General features: G+C 33.0%; 1 protein-coding gene across 1 annotated transcript in view; it reads left to right on the top strand.

Annotated features, from left to right (window-relative positions):
• Positions 1-250: 250 nt before the first annotated feature.
• Positions 251-20,595, top strand: part of LOC113510762 (ras-specific guanine nucleotide-releasing factor 2-like) — a 45,809-nt gene continuing 25,464 nt past the window's right edge. The window contains 13 exon segments of the mRNA XM_052902522.1: positions 251-698; positions 3,007-3,106; positions 6,070-6,138; positions 8,116-8,229; positions 8,593-8,699; positions 16,369-16,516; positions 17,151-17,237; positions 17,594-17,623; positions 18,244-18,342; positions 18,634-18,731; positions 18,993-19,050; positions 19,310-19,481; positions 20,208-20,401. Coding sequence (XP_052758482.1) covers positions 3,017-3,106; positions 6,070-6,138; positions 8,116-8,229; positions 8,593-8,699; positions 16,369-16,516; positions 17,151-17,237; positions 17,594-17,623; positions 18,244-18,342; positions 18,634-18,731; positions 18,993-19,050; positions 19,310-19,481; positions 20,208-20,401 — 1,266 coding nt within the window. The 5' untranslated portion in view covers positions 251-698; positions 3,007-3,016.

Genomic DNA, 20,595 nt, shown 5'->3' with positions numbered 1-20,595 from the left:
AAAGTGGACGTTTTATCGTAAGTAGTATTAATGCAGCGTCATAGCATCATAGCGATGAAAGTAATCCGACAGATGCGGATTAAATGCGTGTCTCTACATAAACGGAAATCATATTTTATTATTAATATGCCTGTAGAACCTTCGTAGGTCTATGGCTAATTTTGTACGTCATCAAGGGCACGCACGCGCGCAATGGTCGATCCAGCTACAGGTGCTGGCCCGGCAGTCGTATAGCCACACTTGATGAACAAACACTCTTCACATATTTGCAATAGTTAAAAAGTCAAAACGGTGGAAATTATGACTGACTGATGGGAAATAATGCCGATAAACAATTTTTAGAACTCTCTGATTTTCATACTGCGCCTGCACAAAAAATGTGAGCAAAATAAACTGTACAGTTCCACGTTACGCTTACAAATTTAACAGGCGTTCAAATTAGTTCTGTGCTTATGATGATGAAGAGAGTGAAATAATCTTTAAAGTTGAATTTATATCGTTATCTTGTTTCTATGCTGTTGTTAATCTAAACGTGTTGTCTGTTTATTCAAAAATCTTTTTGGAAAACATTTTTTATATTCGGATTCTCTAAAATGTTATTATCTTTATTAACAAAAAACGTTCTTGAACAATCTAGAAAAATTGGAAGGAATAAAGTGGGTTTGAAGGAACCCTAAAATTAAAATATGAAGTAAAAAGTAAGTAATCATTATAGATAAACCGATATGTTTTACTATTACATAGAATATTTAATATCGCACTTAAAACGATATACAATAGATACTATAGTTTTTTATTACTGCTATCCACGTTTAAAGTTTTATAAGTATTCACGGTGTCATTTATGTAAACATATTATTTATCAAAATTTTACCTGCGATGCAAGGTTAACGATGTTGTCAACTAAGAGTACATGAGCTACCAGACATCTCGTTTATTACCTACATATTTCTAGAAGTGTGCGGTCGATACTAAATTCATTAATATCTAATTTCAGGTGATACTTTATCGACCTACGCCTAAGTATAGGGAATTTTAGTTAAATAACATATGTAAACAAGTAAATTGTTTGATTTTAATTGTTAATTTAGTACATATTTGTCTATATAGTAGCTAATTAGAATGTCTCTGTGTATAGTGGCGGGCATAAATGTAATTGGTACTATGCCTTTTTATCACTAGGACATTATAAGAGACAATTAGTCGAATTTTATCGAAACTTCAGAGACATGTATCATGCTTGCTAGCTAATGTGATATATTTATTTACTAATAGCAGGCTAATATTTATATTCTTTGCATCTAGTGCTTATTTTGACACGACATATTCACAAAACTTTCCTATAATTTGTCTCTGAGACCTTGAACATTTTTAAATATTCGTAAGATTTTTTTATTTTATTATTTTTATTTAAATAACTTTATTGGCTAAAAGAAAATTTTAAAAGGCATATTTAATGCTAGTAGCATTCTCCACCAGCCAGTCTTTGGAATGATCATTGAATCACGAACGCAGTATTTCATTGTTGGGATAGGTAAAGATATTATATCACCGTTTCTCTCTGCTCTCGGTTAAAGACTATCATTTCAGTGAGTCAGTATAGATATTAACTAATACTAAAGCATTGTAAAAAGCCGTCTGCTTCTGTCTTACTTGTATTTTAGCCGCTAAACAGCTGTGTTTGAATGGCTGTTTTGGTTTGAAAGGCGATATATATAACAGTAAATTTACTGGGTACGGAGTTACATTTTAGTTTTTAGGTACGGCAACCTATAAGGGACACTATGGAACAGTATATTCTATGATATATGTACTGCTGTTCATGTCTATGTTCTACAAATGGTAACGGTTACTACCTGCAATAGAAAAAAAAGTCAGTTATTTCCTTTAAAATTTTAAGTTAAGAATATAATTTTTTTTTAATTTCTCATCTGGTGTGGATGTTATAGGATGTGAGTAAGGGAATAAAATAATCGATATAAACTTCTATACCAAACCGCCTGGCCACCGCAGTAATAGTAGATTAAAGGACAGTCATCCAACTAATTCTCAACTGTTACGAAAGTTTCTAATATTTGAATGGATGGATTCTTGTTACTCTTATACGCCAAACTTTCACTACTGAATGGATTTGAATGAAATTTTGCTGCACAGATAGTTTATATTCTAACTAAACATAGAAAACTTATACACTGAATCACGCGAGTAAAGCTGTTGGATATAGCTAGCATTATAAATATTAAACTTTGTAAAAAGTTTTGTATATTTGTTATGTAATCAATATATTTTAAACAGCTGAACGGAATTGAATGAAATTTAGTACACAAGTAGATTATATTTTAATTTAACATATAGTATATTTTATATTCGTTATTGCCGTGTGGTCCCAACGTAGAAAAGATCACCTCTTCCATTCCCGTGTGTGTGTGTGTGTGTGTGTGTTTTTTTTATACAACTTAGAATAGCAAACAAGCTGACGGCCCACCTGATGGAAAGTGGTAACCGTCGCCTATAGACATGAGCAGTACCATGGACATAACAGAGTATACTGTTTCGCCCATGATACCCCCCATGCGTTGCCATCCCTGAAGACTCAGGTGTTATTCCTCTGTACCCAGTAAATTCATGGGTGGGATATGCACCCTTCAAACCGAAACACAGCCATGCAAACACAAAATGCTTCACGTTTGAAACACGAATGGGACAGAGGTATCCAAGCAATCGACTTTTGTATAAAGTCTCCCTCTGGTAAAATCGTAAGAATCGACTAAGGGAGGTCAAGGGATAAGTAGCAGCGTCCTCTTTAAAACATCTCTGAACCCTAACTGCGTTTGTCAACCCGCAGCAACTACTGGTAAAAACCCCAAGGAGGAGGTTTATGTCCAGCAGTGGGCAGTTAAAGGCTGATATGATGACAATGATGATATTTTATATACTGATTCGCGTGGGCAATGCCGCGGGATACAGCTAGTAGTATGAATATGACAAGGCGTTGGTTTGTTACAGAGGTACCATAATGCTGAGTCCGAAGATTCAGCGCGCCATCAGGATTAACGAAGGTCAGCTGCTTGCCCTCTCCGACAGGGCTCAGTACGATCACGCTCAGGTAACGACGTTTATTTATTTAATTCACTGTTTGTACTGTGATTTAATGGAGATTCATTATGTTGATTATATTTTTTTAATGACATTAGAAAAATATTATACTTCTATTTTTGGCACTTGGGTAAATATTTCGACGATTTGTCAATATCAGAGATAGGGGACTTATTTAAAAACATATTCAACAAACTGCATCGATGTCTGATAGTGCAGTTACAATATAATATTTTCGATTTAAGTTTGAATACGTATCATCATTATCATATCAGCTGTTAACTCTCTACTGATAAACATAGGTCTCCGCCTATTGGTTGGTTTTGTCAGTAGTTGCCACGCTTGGTAACCTCAGTTAAGCTTTGGTGTTGTTTTAAGAGGAACTACTCATATAGATGATATATCTAAAAGATTTTTTTTTATGTTAGATGCAAAAGGGAAAATTAAGGACAAATCTGGTTCACGTAGTTCCCGCGTGTAGATATGCAATACGCGTTCGTAATTTAAAATATCCAATGCTTATGCTGATTTGTTAATGAGATGGTACAAGGAGACTGCCACTGTTGGAATTGTACGTTTTATTAAAGATATTACAAGATCCGATCGCTTGTCGCGCAATTAGAAAAAAAACGTTTGTCGTTTTTTATTTACCTTCAAATTTGTTCGAGAAATATCGCGGCATTGCGTTCAGAAATTATACAATTATTTATCAATCAGGAGGATATTATACCATTGAGTCATCGTTAGTGTCCTAGTCAGTGGTTCGTATTTGGATTTTATATCGAACTTTCATTCGTTTACAATGTTGTATTGAGTTTTGCTCCCTGGTCCTTACAGTAGATATGCTGGCTGTATTTGGTTGTAGTACAGAAACAGTTTTATTCTGTATAAAGGGTCAGCCATAATAATAATAATAATTACTTCAATATAAAAGAAAAGGCAATTAAAGTAAATTAGTAACAATCATAAAAATAAAATGAAATAAAACTTCAAAAAATAAAGTTCTTCCACAGAAGGCGACCTTCTCTAGTCTGCCGGATAATCTTGGTGCCAGAGTCCGAGTGAGGGTAAGGCTACGACTCTCGCTGTAGCTTCCAAATAGATCTCCCTTAGCTGCAACGTTGCCAGATGCGATTATATATTTTCCCCCAAATTTTTAATGTTTCTCGTAATGATAGGCTTTTGTTAATTTTTATCTAGTTATATAAAGATTTAATTCTACGTTTTATCACGTATTTATTAAAAAAAAAACAAAACTTCGAAAAAATATTGTATTCTTATTTCTTAACATCATGTTACCAACTATCTTCGTTGGTATATTTTGTAGTTCATACATTATCTGGTATATTATACAATTAACAAATAACAAAACTGTCGAAAAAAACATATGTATTTCTGCGTACCCATTTCATTTGTCTATAAATATTTCTCCAAAATATTTGCAAAAAAATACATTTTTCCTCAAGTACGAAAAAATAACTAATCTGGCAACGCTGACCCCTACATACCCTTGTTTTGTCCCTCGAATTACAAAATTTTACATCTTATACTTCGGTATAAGAGATCACTTTTAGACATAATGTAAATCAAAGATTTTAAAAATCTAGAAAATGCAAACGATTTTTGCATTTCTAGTCTATTTAATAAATTGCACAATTGCATCTTAATTTATGTTCTAATTTCGTGGTTGTCCTAGTTTGCACTAAAATTTCCTAGGTAGAAATAAAATACAGACGTATATCTAAATATGATTTCTACTGATTTAGATTTGCTTGTTATTTTTTTTAACGGATCTAAAATCTAAGAACATTACGATAAACATTTTTTAATGTGTTAGCAAACTAAAGCGAAGATAAAGGGATTTTTTTCATAAGATTTATATTTCATAACGAGAAAATAAAAATTATTCATATTAAGAATCTTTAAATTGTATTTGACTAGCAGAAATTTTGTTCAGAAATCTAAAATTGAGCAAGCATGTACCTGTCACTTTAGAGGTGTTTCAGGTTTGGATCGTTTGAAATTGTCCAAAGAAAAATTTTTTTTAAAAAAAGGAAATAAATCTGAAGATATGCTTCATTTTGTCAATTCACATTTAATTATAGAAAGTGACAACAATATAAAAAAAATTTTACAGTGTTGTCTCTTATAAAAATTAATAATAAAGGATTACGTAAAATATAAAACGACGAAGTATTTACTTAATCTTTGTTTTAAAAGAGCAGTTTTTTTTTTATTTTTTTTCTCCGTTATGAAATTTATTCAATCATGTTAAGCAATAGGCAAATTAATTTTAAGGACACGATAAATGAAACATATAAATATCAGTCCCAAATATCTCGTAATTGCTGAGAAAAACTGAGATTTTTGCCGCCAATATTTGCGATTCGTCGCCTTAATTTTCTCTATGCAATACTGCAGTTGCAATAACTTTGTCATTCATTGTTCTATTATGGTTTGTATGTTTCTAGCTTAATTATATGAGTTTTGTAACTTCTATTTTTAAAACATAATCTAATTTAAATTTGCCATATATTCTAATTATTGATTATTGTAATAAAGTTATAAAAAGCTTGAACTTGGATCACAGTAATCTAATAATGATCTATTTATACTGATCACACATTTGTTATTTAATTGTGTAATTTTTCTATAACAAAAATAAAAGCAAATAATAGCTCCCGCCACATGTTGGTCGAGTACAGGCAACTGAAAAAGGTTGACACTTTAATGGTATCGCATCATTTGTGAAATTGTGAGTGACCCTTACCTTTAGCCCCGGTTGAGCACATATTTATTTATGTAGGCAGGCACTCCTCCCAAATCATGATAATGGATTCCCAATCTTTAGATACGTCACATCGTTGTTAAACCATTAGTATATAAATACGAGTTTTTCACAAGTGACAATTACGTAATGATAAATGTAAGTTTCTTTATTAGGTACATTTAGTGCTGTATCCTTTGTTGCAGGCGGGGTATCTGTCGAAGAAAAGTTCTGATGGCAATAGATGGCAGCAGCGCTGGTGTATATTGTACCAGGTACCTCAATGTAGACTAAAAATTATTATTAGAATTAGGGGAAAACACCGCGAGTCGTAGACGCAAATAATTAATTTTAGTACCGTTACAACATGTCTCACTTCTCTGGATAGTGCCTTTATAAAAAAAAATATGTTTATGAATGCTTCGTTAATGATAAGTTAAATATTTTTTTTATGAGTGAATTTGTATTATAGATTAATCGTTGATTTATCAATGTGTGCTCGAATAGGAATATTGAAATATTAATTATTACTGGCAACACAAAAAAATGCCGCGCTTTTATTAGAAAAAAATAAATTAAATAAACACACTTTCGGGATTTTTTTGTAATTCGACTCTATGCTCCAATATGTAATTGTAACTTATACTTTTCTACTTAACTTACTTTCTTAGTATATTATAATTAATTTATAACTATAATAATTTTTGTAATTTGTCTTGTAATTTTATATTGTTACCTTGTAATTGTTACTTTTTGGCTGATGGCTTTCGCCAAAGTCACAATAAATGAAAAAAAAAAAAAACACTATGCTCCGTCCTTATGTACAGGGTGGCCCAAAAGTCCTTAGAAAAGTAAAATTTGAATTAAACGAAAACGGCGCGCGTGAGCGGTTCAGGGGAAGCGGGGGCAGTAACTTCGGTTTCTGGGAATTTAGTCGTGATGGAGCGTTTCACCGGAGCGGACCGTGCGTTTTGTGTGCGCGAGTTTTATCAAAACAACAATTCGGCAACCGTTGCGAGGCGTAAATTTCGAGAACACAAAGGTTTACACAACTTTGATGACACCCCAGCTCTCCAAACGATTAAGAATTGGGTTGCTAAGTTCGAGGAGACCGGTTCGACGTTAGATAAACCGCGGTTGGGTCGCCCAAGGACATCACGTACGGAACAAAACATCGACACAGTGGCACAATCTATTCATGAAAATCCTACACAGTCAACTCGTAAGCGTTCCAGTGCATTAAACGTATCCAGGACATCGTTACAACGGATTTTGAAGAAAGATTTACTTATGCACCCTTACAAAATTCAGTTGGTGCAAGAATTAAAAGAAACTGATGCTATTCAGAGAGTGAATTATGCTAATGAAATATTTAATCGGTTTACTTCGTTCAATAACATAATGTTCTCTGATGAGGCACACTTCCACATTAACGGACATGTTAGTAAACAAAATTGCCGCTATTGGAGCCCGATTAATCCAAAACTTAAGCACCAGAAGCCCTTACATAGCCCAAAAGTTACAGTTTGGGCCGCTATGTCAGCCCATGGCATCATAGGGCCTTACTTTTTTGAGGACGGCAGAGGGCGTGCTGTTACTGTTACTTCGGAGCGATATGTGGCCATGATCGAGGAGTTTTGCACAAAAAAATTGCAAAACTTTCCAGGCTTTAATGCCCGAACATGGTTTCAACAGGATGGAGCAACTTCCCACACCTCCAATACTGCCATGCCCGTTATCCGTCAACTTTTTCCAAACAAAGTTATCTCTAAGAGAGGAGACATTTCCTGGCCACCACGTAGCCCGGATCTGACTCCAATGGATTTTTTTTTGTAGGGCTACCTTAAGGCTAAAGTGTACGACTCTAACCCGCGGTCAATTAATGACCTAAAAGAAAACATCCGCAGAGAAATGGCAAGCATTTCAGCAGTGACGTGCCGTGCAGTCATCGACAATTTCAGAAGGCGTTTGCAAGAGTGCCGTGACTGTAACGGATTACATTTAGACGAAGTTATTTACAAAAAATAATTCCCGTTTTTCTAGCTATATTTACAAATAAAAATATTATTCATAGTGTAATTAGTTTTATTTTAATTAATTTTTTTCATTACTAAGGACTTATGGGCCACCCTGTATATGTTATCTTGAAACTAGAATATAACAGGATAATTATGTCTTGCTATTAATTAAGAGGGGAGTTCGTTTTCCGTCATAGATGCACATTTCTATGTACCACTACGTTTTCCTCGCAGAACTTGCTGTTCTACTACGAGTCTGATACCAATACCAGGCCGATAGGAGTGCTGCTACTAGAAGGGTCATACTGTGAGCGAGTCATTGGAATGCCTACTGACCGGGAGCCCACGGTGGGTAATTTAATGTTATTAAAATTACAAATAAACCATAGAGCATCACATTAATTTTAAAGAATCATTCCTTTAACAGGAAAAGTTATTCGTTACCGCTATAGTGCTATAGTTGACTAGTCGACTTTTTTAGTAATTATTTTTTGTGGGAATTTTGTTTTCTTAAAAATCATTTTAATTTTGTAATAGGTTGAGAAATGATTATATATGTGTTTTATGACAAATTTTGAAAAAAGAAATAGATAAATTATTGCGTTCTAAGTTTAAATGAATTATTATAAAAAGAGTTTTATACTTATATATTTATTATATCATTATTAAATAACACTTTTCATTGTTTTTTATATAAAAAATTTGTCGCAGTTCGGTTTCGTGATTATCTACCGCCGGGAGAACCAGCGGCAGTATGAATTCCGCGCTTCCTCTGAGGCCGACTGTTCTCTATGGATCGACGCAATACAAGAGGCGAGGTTAGTATTGGTTGATTCAATTTAATTTTAGTTAAATAAAAAAAAAGCCAAATGGACGTATTTTGAGAAATAAGTTAACATTTTCAAGATAATAAAAAAAGTAAATAGATTTTTTTAAATATTTCACAGTAGATAAATATCGACTTCCATCTACGATACAGTAAATTGTCAAATATATATATATATATATATATATATATATATATATATATATATATATATATATATATATATATATATATATATATATATATATATAAGTAGATACTGGACCATTTATTTTATTACGATCAGTATGTTAACCACTTACAGATGACTGACTTTAACACGTGTTTTGATATTTAACAAATTCACGGCTCTCTAAATTGTAATTAAATTTTACGTTGCCCTATTGATTATTTATTAAATTAGGAGGGATATTCCCATGGTGCGGCCGGAAGTTTTCGTACAATATTCGAGAACAAATGGAGTGCATAGCAGTGCAATAAATTAAACATTGTGTCTCACAAAAAAAACCGACTTCAATTGTGAAATAAAAAAGGCATTAAATGAAATTAACTTACATATATAAAAAAAGGTTTTATATAAGCAATTAGTTTTAATAATTTCTTAACATGGCTTCGGGCGTTGAAAGCTGCAGATTTTAACCGTCTATAGTGGAAAAAATTAACTGAAGGCTTTACTGGTAGGACCAGCACTCATCAATAACTTGTCTTTATAGAACAACTCTTTTTAGATTTCATTTCTTAACAACACATACTCTGTAATTTGTTGTAGCTACTTCATGTATTTCAATCATTCAATAGGTTAATAGCATGATTCCAATATATAATTATAAATGTATATTATAAATTAAATAATTAAAATTTAATAATTAAATAATGAATAATAATAAGAAAATACGTAGCTATCGTGATACAATTTCAATGACTGGATACATTCTGGTTACAGATCCTTAGACCATTTCTAAAGTAAAAAAAAGGTGTCGTCCTCCTCTCTCCTACTTGCTGTGCCCAACAGGGTCCACAATTGAAGTTGAAATGTTACCTACTAATTATATTATGGAATGCAATAAATAAATAAATATAATTCTTTATATCAAATTAAAATTATGATTACATTTCTTTTTATACAACTTATAATGGCAAACAAGCTGACGGTCCACCTAATGGAAAGTGGTAACCGTCGTCTATAGACATGAGCAGTACCATGCACATAACAGAGTATACTGTTTCGCCCATGATACTCTCTATACGTTGCTATTCCTGAGGATTCAGGTGTTATTCCTCTGTAATTTTCACTGCTATATCCTACCCTTCAAACCGAAACATGCAACGAAACAAGCCATGCAAACAAAACTGTTTTACAATAGAAACACAAATGGGACAGAGGTACCCAAGCAAACGACTATTGTACAAAGTCTTCCTCTGGTAAATTATATCGAGGTAGGTAAAAACATTGAGCGTATTTAGTATAGTATATTTTTTATCAAAATCAGGATAGGTAGGTAGTTTTAGACGAAGAAAACTTTAGATATTTTATATATCATGGGCGGCGGTAGTCACTTACTATCAGATGAGATGCCTACTCGTATGCCCGGAAGGAAAGGGATTGTTAGTAATGGAGACTGGGAATCCCATTGCTAGCAATATACCCAACCAGGTCGACCTCCACGCGGTTCTCCCTGGAAACTATCGTGGTTAATTCCTGATGAATTCATCATGATGGACTAACTGACCTGTTTTCATTCTCATCTATCACCCTTCACTGGTGCTCCGCCAGCGTATCCCGTTAGCGCAGGCGGGGTTACCATACCATTTTCACCCATCAAAAAAAAAAAACCGTATGCCCTGTGTTGTAAAAAAAAAAATTGTTTTATAAAAAAAGAAAAAAAAACAAAACACCCCAACAAGCGTTCTGTTTTTACTGCAGAGGTAACGGAGCTCGTATAAGCCGTTTACTCTCCGGTAGCCATGGAAACGTGGCTGCTCGGGATTAGGGTCACCCTGGCCGTGACCCGGCCCGCCTGTGCAGTCCTCGTAACATTTTTAATTCAAACATGGCATAATTTAAAGAGTAGAATGCGCAATTAATTATCTATGGGATAATTTAAAAAGTATTTTATACAATAATAAAATGAAGTATGTAATAAAACAATAAATTTGAGGGCGCTACTACATATTTATTTTTTTGCGTCAATGCGTATTTTTTTATCCAACAAAATAGCAAACAACTGTACGGCCTACTTGATGGAAAGTGTTAATCGTCGCCTATAGACATGAATTGTTATAGACATGACAGAGCATATTGTGTCGCTCATGAAAATAACAGAGTATACTGTGTCGCCCGTGACACCTATAATGCGTTGCCATTCTTGAGGAAAATATATTAAAAAATTTATAATTTCCTCATCTTCCGATGGTCGCGGGTTCGATTCCCATACAATATAAACATCATGAATATATTTCTAGGTATTTCAATAGAATTATTTTGTTTATATTTAATTTAAAAGGAGAGTTTTACCAACAGATCAATGCCTTGCTGAGACAGTTGTGTGTAGTAAAATGCATAGAGATAGCATATATATCGTAAGAGAGGGTTTCTGAAGTAATGGGAAATTGTGGACCGAAAGGGCAAAATTTCGCTCTCATAGTACTTAGCACCTACATAGTAGAAATATTATATTTTTGTTTTATATTTTAGCTTTCGCTGTGTAATTTCGTTTTCTTTGTACTCAAAGGATGTCTTGACATAAAAAAAAATTGCGAAAAAACTTCAACCTATCAACTTATGACTTTTTTTATATCTTAAACTATATCTTATATCAATACTAGCTTAAGATATCTTAAGATATATGGAACTAAGCGATATTAATTTTTAATGATTGCAAAAAGAATTATCAAAATCGGTTGAGAACTAACAGCGGCACTATGTAATAATATATAAAAATACAAACGAGTTATAACTCCTTTTAAGTCGATAAAGAAAGTAAGGTATCCATATTGAAAATCTAACTCGAGTCGAGCGCCTATTGTGAGAGAAATTGACAAGTACAAGACACGCATTTCCCCGTGTAAGTATATTATACGGTAGGCCGTGACCCGTTCAGCCGATGAGACCTAGACATACATACGAGTAGGAAGGCCTGCGCTCGTAATCTTATAACCCAGATGCTCTGTACCTAGATGTTTCTAATGATCGCTCAATATCTAACAGTTTTCTTTCAGTTCTTGAAATTTTCAAGCTAGTTCGAAATTTAAATAAAACCTTATATTAGTTACCTCCTTGGTAGCCATGTTTCGAAGTAAAAGGTCATTCCATTTTTAAATTACAGGACAGATATGAGTTTACATAGTAATTTATCTGGCCGCTAAACACGACAGATATGCATTTTCATACAACTTTTGCCGGCCGCTGCCCGCATGTATCTGGCCAGTACGGAAATTTTGATTTATCTCGAAGAAGATTGTCAAAATAATGCTCACATTTCCAAGCATGGTTGAGAAAATAATTATAAGTACCTTTATGAAATTCAAATAATAAAAATATTATAAAATAATATATAATTAAATATATAAGTACTCTGTATTATTCTCAATTTCGTGTATAATATATTATATTTCATATATGTTTAGGTATATTTGTTATTTATATATATATTTGTTTGTATTACATATATGGCTCAAAATCACCAAGGTTGCGAATTTCAAGATTAGTTTTATGGAAAAAAAATACAAGCTATGATGGCTTATATTGTCGCAAAATTTATATATTAATAAACTTTGATAGGGCAGCGCACAGAATTCTATATTTTTTTTTTGTAGTATTGCTTTTTAATGGGCATGTAGCAGAAAATTATCATTCCGGGAACGTTTTTCTAAGTTGAATAAAATGACCAAAAACAAAAATAACACATAATTTGAGCGTTGTCAAATAGCATGGGTATAAAATGTATCTATATTATATTATCAATAATGAAAACAAAAGATATAAAATCTTCTGCTAGCAAAATACGTCAAAAAATTAAACAAATTGCTATTACCGTGCATAAAATTCAAGAAATTTCTTAATATACAAAACGTTTACAATGGAATTAACATTAAATGAACAGAATGAAAGTATTTCAATGTGATATTTTTTTTTTAAATAATAGCTCAAATTATACGTATTATATTGAAATTTTGTGATGTTCCCGGAAATGACCAACCAGTCTAAATTTTCGCTTACTGTAGCAAAAGAGTTTGATTTCAAATCACTCTTACCCTTTTGTAAATAATATACGCCTGTATGAATAGATAGCTGTTTCTTAGCAAAATGTGTTGACTGTATTTCGTTTGCGTACTTCATAGTATAATTTGTTGTCTTTTAACTCTTTTTTCAATTTGTTATAGCTATAATTTTTTTCTATACAACTTAGAATGTCAAACAAGCTGACGGCCCACCTGATGGGAAGTGGTAACCGTCGCCTATAGACATGAGCAGTACCATGGACATAACAGAGTATACTGTTTCGCCCATGATACCCCCGATGCGTTGCCATTCCTGAGGACTCGGGTGTTATTCCTCTGTACCCAGTAAATTCACGCCATATCCCACCCTTCAAACCGAATACTTCAATTCTGATTTACATGTAATTGCTTATTATTTGCACTCTACAAGTTGTTATGAGAGAGACACTCTAATATTATTATGAGATTATTTTCTTTGTTATTGTTAATTTAACCCAATTCGTTGCACGTAATTTTAATATGAAAATTAATATTTATCAATTAACCGATTTTAATCATTCAATTCTCTGCATATACGAGTATTTAAATATCCTCAAACCCTGGAAGCAGCGGAGAATATGATGCTCCGGTGACCTACATTTTCAATGTCGTTTCTATTAGCAACAAGCCGGGCGGATTAATTTTTTAACTGGCTTTGAAAAGACGAAGGTTATCAAATCCTTTCTAATTTTACCCGACTGGTTAAGAAAGGAGGGTGATATTTTTCGGGTATACCTATTTGTACTTACGTGTGTCACATGATTATGTAAATATATATATTTATAAATATATATATACATATATCTCATGACTTTGTAACAAGTGACATAAACAATTTAATGATATTTTGAAATTTAAATTTCTCGCGACACGTTGCTACATGTGGACTTTGAAAGTAGAAAAACTAATGAAATACTAGTCGTATTAGATGGCATATTAGAATAATATAGCCTTGCCATATACAAGACTTTAGTTCAGAAAAATAACTGTGGGTAATGCATCTAATTTGGCGTTTCTACCGTGAAACAGTTGTGTTTGCATGGCTGCGTTTCGGTTTGAAGGGTGAGATATGGCAGTGAATTTACAAGGTACAGAGGAATAACACCTGAGTCCTCAGGAATGACAACGCATGGGGGGTATCATGGGCGAAACAGTATACTCTGTTATGTCCATAATACTGCTTATGTCTACAGGCGACGGTTACCGCTTTCCATCAGGTGGGCCGTCAGCTTGTTTGCCATTCTAAGTTGCGTAAAAAAAATCTATTTTGGTGCAGTAACGGTTGATCAATTGCAGAGTAGATGACCAGCAAGAAGGGATTTCTCTAAAATTTTACAGGAATGAGAGAGGTTTCGATCACATTCCATGCCATACCATATCAGCCGTTAAATGTCCACTATTAAACATAGGTCTCGCATTGGGGGTTTTGCCAGTAGTTGCTACGCTTGGCAGGCGGGTTGGTAAACGCAGTTAGGCTTTTGTAGTGTTTCAAGAGTTGTTGACACATATTTTAACGTCGACGTGGTGCAATCCACGTCGAAACAGGTATGTAGCAGGGAAGCAGAATGTACGTACTGTTTACCTGCAAGGGATTTTTCATCGCGTTAAGTCCCGATTGTACATTTGAAATAAATGATTCTGAATCCAAATAAATGTATGATAGTAAATGATAAAACAGATAGATAGTATATGTATGAGTAATACTTTTCTTCTTAAATCCTCTAATTGTTATAATTAACATTCCTCTCTTGGAATATATTCAATGAATGCTTAAATTTATACAAGAAACACGTAGAGAAAGGAACTTTTGCAAATTCCTCCTAATTAAAAAAGATATTGTTATTTTTTGACTTTTTATTATTTTATATATATATATATATATATATATATATATATATATATATATTTATTTTATATTATTTTTATTATTATTTATTGTTATTCTTTCCCAAAGAGGGTTAACGTGAGGCAGACAGCCGGTCGTAAAACTAAAAGCTAAATCTTTTTGTAATATGGATTAAAACATATTACGCCGACCCCAAATAATAACTGGGATAAGGGTAGGAAGATGATAATTGTTATTCTTTGACTGGACGGATTGTGTGATGCATATCATCTTGATATACATAAAAGAGGAATGGGCCCAGAAATGACAGTTGATAGACATTTGTGAAAGAAGACATACCAACCAAATTAATGCTCAAAGGCAAGGCAATAACGATTCTCAGGTTGCTCTTTGTTGTTATGTCATATATCAAAGCTTATAAAAAACTGCATAATGTTATTAAATGACTTGGACCCCAGAAGTAACATTATCGTGAGGTAAAGCCCTAGTCACTCAAACATTGGCAATAAAAAGCTGACCGATTAGCAAAGGAAGGGGCAAAGAATACCCAAATAGGACCAGAACCTTATTGTTGCACACCTCGAAGCCTAACGCTCAAACATGTCAAATTTGAAAGTTTAGAAGCAGCAAATAACTGGCTCTTGTTGCCAGGATTAAATCACTCAAAAACTTTGATTAAAGGGTTTTCGGAAAATTATTCTAAGAAATTAATTTTTTTGTATAAAAATAATATAATGTGTGTATTAACATGGGCACTCACTGGGCACTGAAAACTAAATAAGCGCATGACCAACTAGGCTTATGCCCAAATAGTGTTTGCAAATTTTGTCACAATGAGGAAGAAACGCTACAGAATAATGCACTTTATATCCTAATGCGATAGAAACATCGCTGTAAAAAAACATCTTAAAGTTCCTATCATTGGTAGGAATCAGTCGCGAACTTTCAAAAAAGGCGAGCACAAAAGATCGTGGAAAGGTCGCAGTGTTACAGGATTTTCTGCCTGAAAAAAGCCCGTCTTTCAATAATAATAAAATGTGTCATGTATTTTTTTTGTATATTTATCAAATTTGCTCTAGTTTATTCAATATGTCAGTTATTTGTGGAAAGTTCACTGATTTATATTATTAATACAATAATTATTTATATATTTTAGATATTAGGGCCAAATTAAAAGTACCCGTAACCGGCGAGCATGTATGAAAAGATTGATGAATGTGGAAGAAACGAAAGAGGTTTGTTTGAATCGAAGCATTTGACGTTCCATTGTTTCTGCCTACTCTAATGGGAGACAGGCGTGACAGATATGTATGTATGTATGTTTTAGATATTGTATGTTTTACTAATAAAGTAAAATGAAATAAAATAGATGAATAAGTTTGAATGATTCTGAATCTAAATAAATGTAGGATGGTAAATGATAAAAAAAAAAGAAAATTTTAAATGAAGTTTTACGTACCTTGTCTTCTGGTCCGCGTGCGCAATAGTACCGATTAATATTAGATATACCCAGATATGGGACTTTAATTACTACAGAAACATATTTTTTTTTCAGTTTCAACAAGATGCTGATGCAGAAGGAAGCCCTAGAACACCAGAATCGTCACCTCATCCAATTGATGGAGAGCGAACGCACAAGCCGCTGGGAGTATATGGTCGATAGAGACAATTTGAGCTTGGAGGTCAAGAAACTAAAGTCAGAGGTGAATATGACATTTTTATTATATTTGTAGATATTAATTGATATTATTTACCAGACGAAGACTGTACAAAAATAAGAGATGGGAATAAACGCGATCATTTCATCATCGATTCATTTCATCATCACTCATCTCTTATAAACTAGCAATACGTCTATGAGTTAATATTGTATAAAAGTACCACTGTTCATAACTGCTTCATTGTGTTTTAGTTTAAAGGTTGATATATGGTAAAAAAATTACAAGGTACGTAGGCATAACACCATAGTCCTCAAGTATGGCAACACACGAGAGGTATCATGAGTATAATAAGTTATTCTGTAATGCCCGTGATGATAGATAGATGCTCTTTATTGTTTCCTTTAAAAGATTACAATAGTAAACTTATTATAAATATAAACAATTACGAAGGAAAGATTACACTGAGAAAACAATGAAAAGCCTTATCGCTAAGAGCGATCTCTTCCAGGCAATTTTTGGATGGAGAAGAGTAATTGTAAAGAGTTTAACTGGAGGCACGAAACTTTGTTCGTTTTTTATGATGTGCATGTTTATAGACGACAACTATAGCTATTCTAAGCAATATAAGGAACAATTGATTACAATAGATGGAATACAAGTAGTGAATATTTTGCAGGTGCTAACGTTGAACGTAGCTGCGCGGTGGAAATATGCCGCGCAGGTAGAGCAGTTGTGCAAGACGGTCGAAAAGCTCAAGAAAGAGGTGAGACTCGATCATAGTACTAGACAATATCATATTGGATAATGTCAGCAACTGTGCTGACATGATCCAACAACAATAGGCTAGTGTTGAGTCGAGATAATTAGAAACCGACTAACCGACTACATGACAGTGCTATGCAAAATAATACGAATAAAATATTCTTGTGTTGATATCCAAATTTAATTAATTTTCAAAATTTTATTAATATATTATTACGTATCATTTCAAAAGTTTTTCCCATAAAAAAAATTAACAGTATTTTAGAGTCATGACATTTATATTTATTTAGAGCCGCTATGTTAGAACAGCTAGAATGTTTTTGTAAAATAAGAACACTATATTTAATTTTGAACTAGCTTACACCTACGGCTGCATCCACTTCGGAGGTAAATTTAAAAAGTACTTCCTTAGTGAACCCGACATTACCTAGAACATAGATAAATGCACATAAATAATGTACAGTGGGCATTGAATATTATTGGATTAATTGCTCAAGTTGTTATAATTTGATTGTCGTAATATTAATATAAAGTGAACAGTACATCTATGGCCCACTGTACATTCATATTATATACATTATTTATTGGCGCAAGTCGTTGCTTGGGTATATACCTGAAATAGCTTATAAAATACGTATAAAGTGATCCTTAATCCCGTGGCCAAAACCCTTTAAAAGTATCAAACTAGTTGCTCACATTGGCATTTTAAATTAACTAAATACAAACAAAAATAATTGCTATTTTATTTATTTTCTGTAGTGGTATATTTATGTATACATATTTATGTAACGCAAAAGTATTAATATGATTTTTTTTTAAATGGTGGACCAGCCGAAATGGCAATTGTTAAATTTATTGTTATAATTTTTATTGTAAACAATCTGCAAATAGGGGTGATTGTTTATTTGTAGTAGTAGATTACATTATTAAATTATTAATTTGTAGATTGCGTAGCTTATACAAATATAAATTGATTGTAAATTATTACTGATTAATATATTCCGCAGCTTATGACATATAGAAAAGAAGCAGGAAAACCTGTAGAAGATCTTCAGAGCTCTGATAAACTAGAGCCAGCGGAATTGAGACAAATTAAAAAAGTACAGGTAATTTACAAATAATTGTTCTCTGCACCACTAAAATGTTTAGAAGATAGTTGTAACTTATTAAAATCGTATATTTGAAAGATTAATATATTAATATCTAATAATTATTGTGAATTATTCATCAATGGCTGACCCGTGCATAGGTCATAAAATTTTATGGTATATATTATATTTCAAATACATTTACTTGTCTTTTTAAATACAAGATGTAGATATTACAGCCATAGCACCCGAATCTGTTTTAACTTTGATGTTAAACATATTACTTGTCAATTTTTCTTTATTGTTAAGAGTTTCTTCCGTGGCTGGTTATGCAGACGTCGCTGGAAACAAATCGTTGATATGTATATAAAGAGTCCCTTCGCTGAGAGTATGCGGAAAAGAAATAGGTATGTAGATCAAGAAAATAGTACATTAGTAAGCTTCACATTCAAAACAATAACAAGCAAGACTGTGATTAGCAGTTCAAGCAAAAATCTCTAACAATACACGAATCTCACCCAATCTTGATATTTGCAATACCAAATTATTTAGTAGAGGTGATAAAGGGCAATAATATGAAATGAATATTTTACAAGAATATAATTAAAATGAAAATAATGAGCACTATTGTTTAACTTTTGAAGTGTAGATAAATATTTGTTTTGCAGCCTTGTTTTCAAAATGGTAGAAGCTGAGGAAGAATATCTTGAACAATTAGAAATTTTGGTGAGTATTTTCAGAATGCTCTGTATGTAGCCAACAATGTATTACCTATCTATCTTGATTTTTATTTTCATTACCATTAATGAATTTAATATCAGAAAATCACTTCTGTATTCCAAGTCTGAAAAATCCTTATATTCGTTTGGCAGTTTGTAAAAAAAAAATACTATTTACGTTTAATAGAATTTTAATTGGAAATCTTGTTAATTGCTTTATAGAAGTGTTTAATAAATGTATATATTCATTATAACTGTTTGTGTAGGTGTCCTGTTTTTACCGGCCATTCAAAATGGCTGCAAGTTCTAAAAAGCCTCCATGCACCCACGAAGACGTGAACTCTATATTCTTGAACGTGGAAACTGTTTTATTCTTACACCAAATATTCTACAAAGGCCTCACAGCAAGAATGGACTCATGGCCAACTCTTGTGTTGAGTAAGTTTTAATTATTGATATCTATAATGATAAGGCTTACAATAATGATTCTGAAACTAAAGCTACTTTTAAGTTCTCAATTCGCCTAAGTTTTCCTCGGCTCTCTCATGTGATCACGGCAGCGATTCTGAACCGACTTTCACAGTTTTCTTGGAATTGATACAGTTTCTCATTTTCATTTTATGATGATTAAAGTGGCCGTTTTTATTTGCAAAGCAAAAAACAGTTTGTTGCAGACAAGATTTTGCATTTTAATTTTTTTTTAGCTTGTGACCATTTCTTTGTTCCTTGAGATGTATGCCTTCATGATTAAGGCAGCTTTTTAGTAGAACTAAATATACTTGTTTATCTGGACACGATAACAATATTACCAGAGGGAGTGTTAGTACAAAAGTCGTTTGTTTGGGCATCTCTGTCCCATTCGTATTTCTATCGTAAAGCAGTTATGTTTGCATGACTGTGTTTCGGTTTGAAGGGTGGGATATGGCAGTGAATTTACAAGGTACAGAGAAATAACACCTGAGTCCTCAGGAATGGCAACGCATAGGGAGTATCATGGTCGAAACAGTATACTCTGTTATGTCCATTGTACTGCTCATGTCTATAGGCGACGGTTACCACTTTCTATCAGGTGGGCGGTCAGCTTGTTTGTCATTCTAAGTTGCATAAAAAAAAATCTGTTATATTTGGAGATAATATTTAAGATCTTATCAATACTGCTTACAGGTGATCTCTTCGATATGTTGGTCCCGATGTTGACAATATACCAGGAATATGTACGGAATCACCACTATTCACTGCAGGTGCTTACAGAGTGTAAACAGAAACTTGCCTTTACGCAGCTTGTGGCCAGGCTTGAAGCGAAGCCCGCCTGTCAGGATCGTACTTTGGAGACTTTCTTAACATACCCTATGCATCAGGTAAAATAAAAGTGTACACTTATAATTGTGTATTAGTTTTTTAGTTTGTAGTTTTAACTTTTTCTACTAGGCTCTTGAATAAATTCCAATTCAAGTCAATCATTGCATTTTCATGTTGTAACAATGTAGATCTTAAATATTACAGATACAGTATTAACATGAATCGTGTTATATTAATAAATGTTTGTTACATT

Source organism: Galleria mellonella, unplaced genomic scaffold (genome assembly GCF_026898425.1).
Source record: "Galleria mellonella isolate WM207_F2 unplaced genomic scaffold, CSIRO_AGI_GalMel_v1 utg905, whole genome shotgun sequence".
NCBI lineage: Eukaryota > Metazoa > Arthropoda > Insecta > Lepidoptera > Pyralidae > Galleria > Galleria mellonella.
The sequence above is the reverse complement of the archived record's forward strand: the minus strand, read 5'-3'. Positions and strand labels throughout refer to the sequence as shown.